We start from the raw sequence: 12,323 nt of genomic DNA, 5'->3' as shown, positions 1-12,323 counted from the left end.
AGAGGAAACAGACAGTAGAAACAGGGACAGAGACAATTTGGAAACCGAGTGTTGGAGGGCAGCCATCCCGGGCACAGGCCAACTTCGGGTTGAAGTCCTCACACCCGACTGGGATCCCAGAGGCCTGGGGCCAGCTCTGATGTTGGGAAAGCTTGCCCTGGACAGGAAAGCCCGGCTGCAAACCCCATTCTCAGCCCTGCACATAAAAGCCAGCATGGACCGTCGAGGCACTGTTGCCCAGGTGGAGACTGCTCTGGACGCCTCCCAGGAGACAGTGGACGGCAGCACCTGCTGCAGCACGAGGCACAGAGGGTGCACTGCAGAGAGGAGTGAGGGCAGAGGCCAAGGCGAGGAGGGGGCCGGCTCCCGCTCTCTCTCCCACTGCGTGTGCTGTGCCGTGCCTTCAACGCTCCGAGCATTGCCTTCCCTGCGAGCCTAACCCAAGGCGGGGGGCTGGACGCGCTGGACCCTCTCTTTGGCTTCCCTGACGTCTCTCGCCTGCTGCAGAAGCAGAGATGCGGCCGAGTGTCTGGGCCGCAGTGGCCGCGGGGCTGTGGGTCCTGTGCACGGTGGTCGCAGCGGCCCCCCAGCGCTGCCTGCTCTCGCACTACCGCTCGCTGGAGCCCCGGACGCTGGCGGCGGTAAAGGCGCTGAGGGACCGCTACGTAAGTCACCGCCCAGCCCCTGCGCCCCCTGGGACCCTGGCCCCACCGGGTTCCCACACACCCGTCCCTGTCCGAAGGGGTGCTGCGTCCTAGCGCCCAGCAGGCGCCTCTCCTATGTCAGCGTCCACAATTCCCACCACGAGACCCCCGCAGTCCCCGTCGTCAGCGCGAACGCAGGCTCAGGGTCAATCACAGAAGGGAGCCCTGCCGGGCGGACTTGGCTCCAGGTCGGGGCGCGGGGCTTTGCTGGGGGAGCGCGGGGTGCAATTCAACGCCGGTTCACGCCTTCGGGGAGCTCCCTGGTTCAGTATACGACAGGCACGACCGTAAGCTGCCAGTACCCATCCACGTCCAGGAATCCCAGACTGTGCAGAGGTTAGGGTCCCTGGCGAGGGGGCCTAGCCGTATGCTGTAAGCGCCGCTTGTACCGCAGGAGGAAGAGGCGCTGAGCTGGGGACCGCGCAACTGCTCCTTCCGCCCCAGGAGGGATCCTCCGCGGCCGTCGGTGAGTCCCGGAAGCGGGCGGGAGAGGCATGGCCTGGGCGCGGCCCCCTCTAAAGCCCTCTCGTCCCCGCAGTCCTGCGCTCGGCTCCGCCACGTGGCCCGGGGCATCGCGGACGCCCAGGCCGTGCTCAGAGGCCTGCACCGCCCGGAGCTGCTTCCCGGCACCGTCCCGATCCTGGAGCTGCTGGCGGCCGCGGGGAGGGATGTGGCGGCCTGCGTGAGTGACGGCCGCGCCCCGCCGCCCCTCGCCCCCGCCAGCTTCTCTGCATCCTCAGGCCCACGGCGAGCCCCAGCGCTTTGCAAATCTGTCCCGCTTAGCGGAAAAACCTATTCAGACCCGAGTCGGGTCGTCTGGGTGTCCTGAAATCCGGGCTTGGGTCTGCGGCTGGGAGGGCCACGGGCAGATGCAGAGGCGGCTTCGTCCTTCGCCTTTTCCATTTGCCTCATGTCCCACCTCCAGCTTGAGCTGGCACGGCCAGGCTCCTCCAGGAAGGTCCCCGGGGCCCAGAGGAGGCGTCACAAACCGCGGAGAGCTGTGAGTGCAACAGGCAATACAGGGTTAGCCCGCAGGGAGGACCAGGCGAGGCTGACAAGGACGGGACTGAGGCTGGGAGCAGCGGGACTGGAGGGGGATTCCGGGGGCGGGGGGAAGAGCCTGGTTTAGCCCCGCTGCCCTCCCTCCCGGGCTCCAGGACTCGCCTCGGTGTCGCGAAGCCAGCGTGGTCTTCAACCTCCTGCGCCTGCTCACGTGGGAGCTCCGGCTGGCTGCACACTCTGGGCCTTGCCTCTGACCCCGCCCCCTCTGGCACCACCGAAACCTCCACGCCATTGGCTGCCGAAAGCAGCTCCTGTCGTCCATTGGGCTGGCCAGGCGAGGCTCTCAGTCAATGGGTGCTGAGGTACAAGAACTTCTTTGCAGTCTTAGGCCTGACTTGGATCCACTGTCTCAGATACAAGAGGAGCGGGTCCTTCTACAGGGAAGAGAGCACAGTTCTCCAGGACGCCATGATATTTCCTCGGGGTGCATTGTACGACCCTCCAGGGGTTGCTATGGCAGGAAGAGACTTGAACTCTGGAAACCGTGGCTGACCCCCAGGGAACAGGGACCAGTTCCTCCTTGTGTGGTTACCAGGACACCCCCAACACCAGGTCCTGACCCCGGATTTGTAGCCCCACAGCCAGCTTTGAGATTCAGTGAATCCGTGACTCTTGGATCCGGCATCTAAGGGACATCAATCCATGAGGGATTTGGTAGTGAAAGGCCCAAGAGTCCTTAACTGACTGTAGTTCTTTGGATTCCCTTACGTGTGTTGTTTGTATTTGTGAAGTTCCTGTGAATTTGCTCTTCTGTCTCCTGGTTTAAATTTATTGCCAGTTATTAAAGAGTGTTTTGATTGCATTGTTTGTTTTCCGCATGATGTTTGTGAGGTGCGCCTTACAGCAAAAAAAGAGGCCGAGCCAGGGACTCAGGTGGCCTGAGTTTCAGTTCTGACCCTGCCAGTTAATTACAGTGGAATTCAGGGCAAATTACTTTTCTGAGCCTGTGTTTCCTCACCTATAGGATGGGTTAGTATACTTGCCTTGTGTTGGAGTAGTGTACGTTGAGATCACGTTTAAAACTCTCCAGCTGAGGTCCTGGTATGGTCTTAATGAGTGAATTCCATTAAATAATCACTAACATAAATACACAAACAATTGTGTTATTAATTTTTTCTCCAAATCTGTGCATTAGCAATCTGTGTTGCTGAATGCACCCCTCCTTGCCAAGGTCACACAGCTAGTGAGGGTCAGAACCAGGTTTGAACCTCAGACCTTTCAGCTCCAAGACCCATGCTCTTCACCACTGCCTGAACTTCCCTAAGAAAGACAGCACCCATGTGGTGTCCTTCAAGTCCGTCGTAACACCTCAATTCTTGAGCAGTGGCTCATATTCCTGAGTCCTTCCTTGCCTGGGCAATTAAGAAATATTGGCCTCTGGGCATGGTGGCTGATGCCTAAAATCCCAGCAATTTGGGAGGCCTAGACAGACAGATCACTTGACATCAGTAATTTGAGATCAGCCTTGCCAACATGGTGAAATGCCGTCTCTACTAAAAATATAAAAATTAGCTGGGAATGGTGGCACGAATCTGTAATCTCAGCTACTTGGGAGGCAAAGGCAAGAGAATCGCTTGAACCCAGGGGGCGGAGGTTGTAGTTAGCCAAGATTTTGCACTGCACTCCAACCTGGGTGACTGAACAAGACCCTGTCTCAAAAAAAAAAAAAAAAAAAAAAAAAAAAATATATATATATATATATATATATATATATATATATATATATATATATGCCAGGAGTGGTAGCTCAGGCCTGTATTCCCAGCACTTTAATAGGCTGGGTGAGGAGGATGGCTTGAGCCCAGGAGTTTGAGGCTGCAGTGAGCTATGATCATGCCATTGCACTCCAGTGACAGAGTGAGACCCTGTCTTAAACAACAACAAAACCAGAGCAGGTGGAATCCTCTTGGGAGCACACCTTCCTGTAGGTTACCCCTGAGTCTCCATCAGTTTCTCTTTCCCTCCAGCTGCTCACCTGGCTCACTGGCCCTGCCCTGCTCTGGGCTTTCCCAGCCTGGGGCTCCCCTGGTGGCCAGTGTCTTACCTGAGGCTGTGTTTTCACTTTTCCTACATCAGCTGGGACTGCCCTTCTGTCAGGGATAAAAGCTGCCCCATGGAGCTCAGGCAGAAATTACATCCCAGACAGAGCTCGAAACTGACAGAAAGAGTCAAAGCCAGGACACAGTCTGAGATCCAGAAGAGGGGACTGAAAAGAACAGAGACTCCAAACAAGACCCAAACAGACCGTGGGTGAGCGCCTCACAGTGTTTCTTCTGCTGACAAAGACCAGAGATCAGGAATGAAACTAGGTGAGTCCCACATCTCTGTCCGTGCTCAGCTCCTGCAGCCCCTGCCCTCAGGGGGCAGCCTCTCCATCCCCTCAGCTCCCTTTCTCTCCGTGACACAGACATGACCGGGGGCTGCATGCCAGTGCTGGTGCTGATGGCCGCAGTGCTGACTGTGACTGGAGCAGTTCCTGTCGCCAGGCTCCGTGGGGCTCTCCCGGATGCAAGGGGCTGCCACATAGCCCAGTTCAAGTCCCTGTCTCCACAGGAGCTGCAGGCCTTTAAGAGGGCCAAAGATGCCTTAGTGAGTCTCCCCCTGCCTTCCTGCCATGGGCTAGCCTCCACCCCCACTCCAAGGGTCACCACGCTTTCCCACTCCCAGCTTCCTTCACTGGGCTAGCCTCCACCCTCCCTGCAGTGGGCTATCTCATGCTCCTACTGCAGGGACTGACTCATGTCTTCCTGTAGAAGAGGGTCCTCTACCATCCTCCCAGCAGTTAACCTCCCCTATCCTGTTGTCAGCCATCCTCCAATCCCACCAGAGTGGTCTAACCTCCACCCCTCCTGCTGGGGCTAACCTGTGCCTTTGCTGTCTAGGAAGAGTCACTTCTGCTGAAGGACTGCAGGTGCCGCTCCCGCCTCTTCCCCAGGACCTGGGACCTGAGGCAGCTGCAGGTGAGAGGGGGAGTCAGGCCCACCCCTGCCCTCCCAGCCCCACTCACCTGGCTCTGTAGTGGCCCCTTCACCGTCTCTTTCTCTCTTGTCCCTCTCTCTTCTCCTCACACCTGCTCCCCTTCCCTCTGCTCCCACCTGACCACACTGGCTGTGCCCTCTCCCCTGTGCCTGTCACCTTCACTTGTTCCTCTCTATCCTCCTCCCCAAGCTGTTCCCCTCACCTCCCCCCTCACCTGCTCTTTCTCACCTCTCCTCAGGTGAGGGAGCGCCCCATGGCTTTGGAGGCTGAGCTGGCCCTGACGCTGAAGGTTCTGGAGGCCGCCACTGACACTGACCCAGCCCTGGTGGATGTCTTGGACCAGCCCCTTCACACCCTGCACCACATCCTCTCCCAGCTCCGGGCCTGTGTGAGTCGTCGGGGCCCAGGCACCCAGGTCTGTGGGCTATGAGCAGCGTCCTTCCCCGGGCCAAGGCCCCGGCTCACACACCGCCCTCCTCTGCCCACAGATCAAGCCTCAGCCCACGGCAGGGCCCAGGACCCGGGGCCGCCTCCACCATTGGCTGCACCGGCTCCAGGAGGCCCCAAAAAAGGTGAGTGACCCGGGAAGAGAGGGACTGAGGTCTGGGGAGCCACTGGGAGCCCAGACCCTGGACAGCCCCTGACCCATCCCCTCCTCCCTACAGGAGTCCCCTGGCTGCCTCGAGGCCTCTGTCACCTTCAACCTCTTCCGCCTCCTCACGCGAGACCTGAATTGTGTCGCCAGCGGGGACTTGTGTGTCTGACTCTCCCATCAGTCACGCAACCTGAGATTTTATTTATAAATTAGCCACTTGTCTTAATTTATTGCCACCCAGTTGCTATTTATGTATTTGTGTGTGTAAATCCAACTCACCTCCAGGAAAATGTTTATTTTTCTACTTTTTATAATCCTTGTTGAAATAAACAATGAGGAAAAGACACCCATGACGTGGGACTGTTTGTGTGTGTTGATGTGTATTTCCTTTGCGTTGCTGCCGTAACAAATCACCCTAAAAGTAGCATCTAGAACAGCAGGTTCATTGAGGCTGTGCTGTCCACTGGGGTCCCCGGGCCACATGTCACTATTGAGCACCTGGAATGCAGGTGGTGCAACCTCATTTTTTCAGTGAGTGTAAAACATACCCCAGAATTTGAAGATTTACTGTGGGGAAAAAAAAGTAAAACAGCTTAATTATAATTTATATATTCATTAGATGTTGAAATGATAGCACTTTGGATGTATTGGGTGAAATGAAGCATCTTTAAAATTAATTTAGAGCCTGGATGCAGTTGCTCAAGCCTGTAATCACAGCACTTTGGGTGGCTGAGTTGGGAGGATCACTTGAGCCCAGACCAGCCTGGGCAACATAGCAAGATCCTGCCTCTATAAAAAATTAAAGAATTGGCTGGGCGTGGTGGCACAAGCCCATAATCCCAGCTACTGGCGGAAGTTGAGATGGGAGGATTCCTTGAGGTCAGGAGTTCATGACCAGCCTCAGCAACGGCAAGACCCTCTCTCTTGCATGATCACATCTCACTGTAGCCTCAAACTCCTGGGCTCAAGCAATTCTCTCTCCTCGGCACCATCCTCCATGCACTCCAGCTCCTCCCCGAACTGGGATTACAGGCTTGAGTCACCGGGTCCAGCCCATTCTCTTTCCAAGAAGCCCCTGAATTGTATAAGCAAACATGAGGTCTCACTAACCCTGGATCGGCCCCCACAAATGAGGAGGACAACTTGGATCAGGGACCCCTGCTGAGTAGAGTTGGCTGAGCTGCTGGAACAAAGAGTCCCCCAAATACAGTGATCGTGGATTACAAACCACAGAGTGTCATTCTCCACCAGCTCCTCCTCCCAAGGTGAGCGCTCCCCCTGGCAGGATGGCCCCACCCAGTCATCCAGGGGCCCTGGTTCCTGGCAGTTCTGTGCTCCCCAGTCCCCGGGACAGGGCTCCCTCACCATCTTCACCCACTGGACCTCACGGCAGCCGTGAAAAGCCTATGGCCCTTTCTCAGAATGAAAGAACACACACAGGACAAAGGAATCCAACTCTGATTGTAATACAGTGATCAAAATATTTTTTCACACTGTGACATAGCAATTCATGTGCTTCTTCATGAATGCATTAAGTAAAAAATCACCTGTGGCAGCTTTAATAACCACTGTGACTTAGAAGCAGGGATGAGCATAAATGACATTTCAAGGTGCCTGCTGGAAGATAACGTGATAGGAAATGTCTGTGATTTCTTTTGGTGACAAAGTCACAAGTTCTGCAAACACTGTTGTGGTGTGTTGCCTGCATTTGTAATGGATTCGTGCTAGACGCAAGACTGGTCCCCAGAGATGTTCCTGATTCCTGGACCTGGGAATATGTTATGTTCCATGGCATGAGGGACTCTGCAGATGTGAGTAAGTTAAGGGTTTGGGATGGGGACGTTATCCTGGGTTGTCCACCTGGACCCAATATCATCACAAAAGTCCTTCTAAGAAGGAGGCTGGGGTCAGCATCATTAGCAGGAGATGTGACCACAGAAGCAGGACGTTGGAGTGATGTCAGGAAGGGAACCGGGGTCAAGGGATGCTGGACACCCCCAGAGGCTGAGAAAGGAAAGAGATCTCCTCTGCAGCTTCCAGAAGGAACCAGCTCTGCTGACACCTTGACTGTCAGAACTGTAGGAATAGAAATGTGCATGCATTTTGTTTTGCTCTTTTTGTTCAGGTAATTTAAATTTTTTTTTTAATTGTGGGAAACCCACAAAATGTACCATCTCATCCTTTTTAAAGCACATTGTTCAGCAGTGCAATTTTATTATTTATTTATTCTATTTTTTTTTTTTTGAGACAGGACCTTGCTCTGTCACCCAGGCTGGAGGGCACTGGCATGATCATAGCTCATTGCAGCCTCGACCTCCTAGGCTCAAGTGATCCTCCCACCTCAGCCTCCTGAGTAGCTGAGACTACAGGTGGGTGCCATTAGCCAGTCAGATGCCTGGCTAATTATTGTATTTTTAGTAGAGATGGGGTTTTGCCATGTTGGCCAGGTTGGTCTCGAACTCCTGACCTCAAGTGATCTGCCCCCCCCTTGGCCTCCCAAAGTGCTAGGATTACAGGTGTGAGCCACTGCATCTGGTCCTAGTGGTGTTTGCTACATTGTTCTGCAAGCGATCTCCAGAACTCTCTTCATCTTACAAAATTGAATCTCTGTACCCATTAAACAACAACTTCCTATTAACCCCTCCCGCTACCCCGGCAAATATTTAGGCACGTCCGTTTCTAGGAATTTGACTCCTCTCGGCACCTCATGTGGGGGAATCATACAGCATTTGTTCTTTTGAGACTGGCTTATTTCACTGACATAATGTCTTTAAAGTTCATTTTTATTGTAGCATGTGTCAGAACTTCCTTCCTTCCTCTTGCTGTCATTTTTTTTTTTTTTTTTTTTTGAGACAGAGTTTTGCTCTTGGTGCCCAAGCTGGAGTGTAGTGGCGCGATCTTGGCTCACTGCAACCTCCACCTGCTGGGTTCAAGTGATTCTCCTGCCTCAGCCTCCCAAGTAGCTGGGATTACAGGTGTCTGCCACCACACCCAGCTAATTTTTTGTAGTTTTAGTAGAAACGGGGTTTCACCATGTTAACCAGGCTGGTCCCGAACTCCTGATCTGAGGTGATCCACCGGCCTTGGCCTCCCAAAGTGCTGGGATTACAGGCGTGAGCCACTGTGCCCGGACTCTCTCTCTTTGTCTTTAAGTTTAGAGACAGGGTCTTGCTCGGTCACCCAGGCTAGAGTACTGTCGTGCAATCAGCTCACTGCAGCTTCAAATTCCTCTGCTCAAGTGATCCTGCTGCCTCAGCCTCCTGAGTAGCTGGCACTACAAGTGCGTGCCACCATGTCTGGCTAATTTTTTAATTTTTTGTAGAGACGAGGCCTCACTATATTGCCCAGGCTGATCTGGAACTCCTGGATTCAAGCGATCCTCCTGCTCCGGCTTCCCAAAGTGCTGGGATTACAGGTGGGAGCCACTGCACCCGGCCAGAATTTTCTTCCTTTTGAAGGCTGAATCATATTCCATCATATGTGTAGACTATATTTTGTCCATCCATTTATCCATCCCTGGAAAGTTTGAGTTGGTTTACACCACTAAGTTCGGGGTCATTTGTTACAGCAGGTGTAAGAGACTAATTCATTCAAGAAATATCAAATTTCAGACAGAGGTTAGTGAGAATATACATGGTTTTTCCGCCCTTCCAAATCCACAGGCCCAGGAATTCTTCTGCCAGGTTAGAAGCCCTGCCCTGGAGATTGTTCTCACCTGCACAGCAGGATTCTGCTCTCAGACACATCCAGTTTTTCAGTGGTGACAATAGGAAACAGAGCAGGGACCACCCACCCTGTGTTTTAAGGCCTAGATCCTGGTGAGGGGTTAGTCACACGGTCACCCCTAGCATGCAGGATGCTAGAGAATGTAGTCTTGGGTTTGGTGGCCGATACTAGTCTCCATGTCTAATAATGCTGAGGATGGAGGGGCAAGAGGGTTTCAGAGCACACATGCACACGGCAAGGTCAGCCCCCAAGTTTCCTCAAGGGACTCCCTGGATGGGCAGAAGTCAGGTGACCAAGGACTCAGAAAAGTATCTTCAGGGAACTCAATACCTCTGGTCAGCACGGTAGCTCAGGTCTGTAATCCCAGCACTTTGGGAGGCCAAGGCGGGAGGGTCACCTGAGGTCAGGAGTTCGAGACCAGCGTGGCCAACATGGTAAGACCCCATCTCTACTAAAAATACAAAAATTAGCCAGGTGTGGTGGCGGATGCCTGTATGAAAATACACATGGTTTTCCCTGCCCTTTCAAATGAAAATACACATGGTTTTCCCTGCCCTTCCAAATCCAAAGGCCCAGGAATACACATGGTTTTCAGCTACTTGGGAGGCTGAGGCAGGAGAATCGCTTGAACCCGGGAGGTGGAGGTTGCAGTGAGCTGAGATCGTGCCACTGCACTCCAGCCTGGGCGACAGGCAACAGAGCAAGACTCCATCTCAAAAGAAGAAAAAAAAGAAAGAAACTCAAAACCTCTGAAGGCAGGAGGTGCAGGGGTTAAGGCCTGGGTGTCAGGGAAAACTCAGACTGCTCTTAGTGCGTACCTGCTGTGTAAACTTGTCCAAGTCTCTTAACCTCTCTGAGTACCCGCTTCTTCATTTTCAAGGTAGAAGAAAGCATGGTACCTTCCTCAGAGGTTTTGGGAGAATTCACTGCTCTTGCATGTGTAAAGCCTCCGGGACAGGGTGGCATCCGTTAGAGAAACTTGTCGTTGTCCTCACTTTGCACTGGCTGTTCCCGTTGCCTAGAATGCTGTTCCCTCCCTCCTCCTTTAGGTTTTCAACTAGATGTCCCCTTCTCTGGCTGCCTTACAGCAGGCAACTTCTTCTGGGTTCAGCCGGCTCCATCTGCAGCATAATTTTTCTCAAAAGCGCTTCTTGCAGTGACATTGTACATATTTAACTTATTTGTTACTGCCTGACTCTCCCACTGGTATGTCAGCTCCTTGAGAGACACAGAATTTTGTGTATTTTGTTCTCTGCTGGGCCCTCAGTGCACAGGACAGTGTTGGCCCATAGTTCCTGCTCAATAAATACTTTTTGAATCAATGACAGATTCAATGAATGAATAAAGGAATTGGTCTGTTACAATCAACCTGCTTCCTTTGAAGCCCTCAGCTGTACCTGAATTCCTGAGTAGACACTGTCACTCCCTTGTTCCTGCATCCCCCACCCCCCAACTGATGGCAGGTTAGGGAGAGTTGGGAGTGCAGGGAGGGCTCTCCTTTTTTCCTTGAGATGAGGTCTAGCTCTGTCACCCAGACTGCAGTGCAGTGGTGCAATCATGGCTCACTGCAACCTTGAACTCCAGGGCTCAAGTGATCCTCCTGCCTCAGCCTCCTGAGTAGCTGGGACTACAGGGTCAGACCACCATGCCTGGCTAGTTGAAAATAAAATTTTTTGTAGTGACAGGGGTCTCGCTATGTTGCCCAGGCTGGTCTCGAACTCCTGACTTCAAGTGATCCTCCCACCTTGGCATACCAATGTGGCCTGTCCTTTTCTTTATACTCTGTGCTCTTGGCCTCACTGACTCCGTCCTCCCATCCCCACAGTGTCCCTTTCCCTGGGTGGTCTTCCCTCCCCTAAGCAGCCTCCTTCTAGAGTCCCCCCTCCCACCCCTCATGGAAATACTTCCTGGGTTTCCTTCAGCCACCCGCCTCCACATCTGAGCAGTCTGCAGACACACAAGCCCCCCACCCGCCCCCTCAAACCCTAGTCCTGCCCTGGGGGCACCTGTGGCTGCTCCTCCTGAGCTGAAGCTGCTACAGCCCCAGGCATGTGAGGTTCAGGAAGTCACCTTCCTGTAGGCAAACACAGAGCCTGGCACGGGCACGTGTCACTTTCTCTTTCCCCGGGGGCAGCTGCGTCACCTGGCCCCGCCCTGCTCTGGACTTCTCCAGCCTGGGCCTCCCCGACCCTGCCCCATCCGGTGCCTCAGGCTGCTCTGCACCCGTGGGATTGGCCTCTGTCCCAGCTAAACAGTGTGCCCTGGAGCTCAGGCAGGTGTGATACCCCAGACCAAGCTGGAAATCAGAAACAGCCAAACCCAGAGCAGCAGGTGGAGATCCAGAAGAGACCGAAGCCAGAGACTTTGAATGACTGAATAGAGACCCAAAGCCATGGAGCCCAGGACAGTGCATCCCCCTGGTGAAAAAGGCACAGGAACCACCTGTCTGTTTTAGTCTGTTTTCTGTTGCTTACAACAGAATACCTGAAACTGGGTAATTCATAAAGAAAAGGAATTTATTCCTTACAGTTCTGGAGGCTAAGAAGTCCAAGGTTGAGGGGCCTCATCTGCTGAGGGCCTTCTTGCTGGTGGGGACTCTGCAGGGTCCTAAGGTGGTGCAAAGCATCACAGGGCGAGGGCACCGAGCATGCCAACTCAGGTCTGTCTTCCTCCTTTTATAAAGCCACAAGTTGGCTCACACCTGTAATTCCAGCATTTTGGGAGGCCGAAGTGGGTGGATCACTTCAGATCAGGAGTTTGAAACCAGCCTGGCCAACATAGTGAAACCCTGTCTCTACTGAAAATACAAACAACTTAGCTGAGTGTGGTGGCTCAAGCCTATAATCCCAGCTACTCAGGAGGCTGAGGCAGGAGAATCGCCTGAACCCCAGAGGTGGAGGTTGCAGCGAGCCAAGATCATGCCACTGCGCTCCAGCCTGGGTGACATAGCGAGACTCTGTCTAACTAACTAACTAACTAACTAAATAAATAAATAGAGCCACCAGTCCCACCCTCATGGTAACACATCAACCCATTAATCCATTAGTCCACTAATCCATAATCCAATCACCTCTTAGAGGCCCCACCTCTGAATTCTGCCACACTGGGGATTCGGTTTCTACATGAGCTTTGGAAGAGATAAATATTCAAACCACAGCACCATCCATTATCTTAGGTATTTATGCACCAACTACCTTGCCTAGATTACCACCTCCAGATCCCTATTTGTTTGTGAAGCCCCCAAAAAAGGTTTGTTC

At 53.3% G+C, this 12,323-nt stretch overlaps 2 protein-coding genes across 2 annotated transcripts; both read left to right on the top strand.

Moving 5' to 3' along the window:
• Window positions 1-232: 232 nt before the first annotated feature.
• Window positions 233-2,783, top strand: LOC100459239 (interferon lambda-4). Its single transcript, XM_009232577.4, has 5 exons — window positions 233-665; window positions 1,099-1,170; window positions 1,243-1,386; window positions 1,630-1,704; window positions 1,862-2,783. The coding sequence occupies exons 1-5, from the start codon at window positions 516-518 to the stop codon at window positions 1,958-1,960; spliced, it is 540 nt and encodes a 179-aa protein (XP_009230852.3). The 5' UTR covers window positions 233-515; the 3' UTR covers window positions 1,961-2,783.
• A 1,109-nt stretch (window positions 2,784-3,892) lies between these two features.
• On the top strand, window positions 3,893-5,686 carry LOC100458631 (interferon lambda-3). The gene is made up of 6 exons (XM_024237432.3): window positions 3,893-4,075; window positions 4,174-4,355; window positions 4,649-4,726; window positions 4,984-5,133; window positions 5,234-5,317; window positions 5,411-5,686. Exons 1-6 carry the CDS (start codon window positions 4,066-4,068, stop codon window positions 5,507-5,509), a joined length of 603 nt encoding a protein of 200 aa, XP_024093200.3. The 5' UTR covers window positions 3,893-4,065; the 3' UTR covers window positions 5,510-5,686.
• Window positions 5,687-12,323: the final 6,637 nt, after the last annotated feature.

The sequence above is a fragment of the Pongo abelii genome, chromosome 20, assembly GCF_028885655.2.
Source record: "Pongo abelii isolate AG06213 chromosome 20, NHGRI_mPonAbe1-v2.0_pri, whole genome shotgun sequence".
In the NCBI taxonomy this organism is placed as follows: Eukaryota; Metazoa; Chordata; class Mammalia; order Primates; family Hominidae; genus Pongo; species Pongo abelii.
The sequence above is the reverse complement of the archived record's forward strand: the minus strand, read 5'-3'. Positions and strand labels throughout refer to the sequence as shown.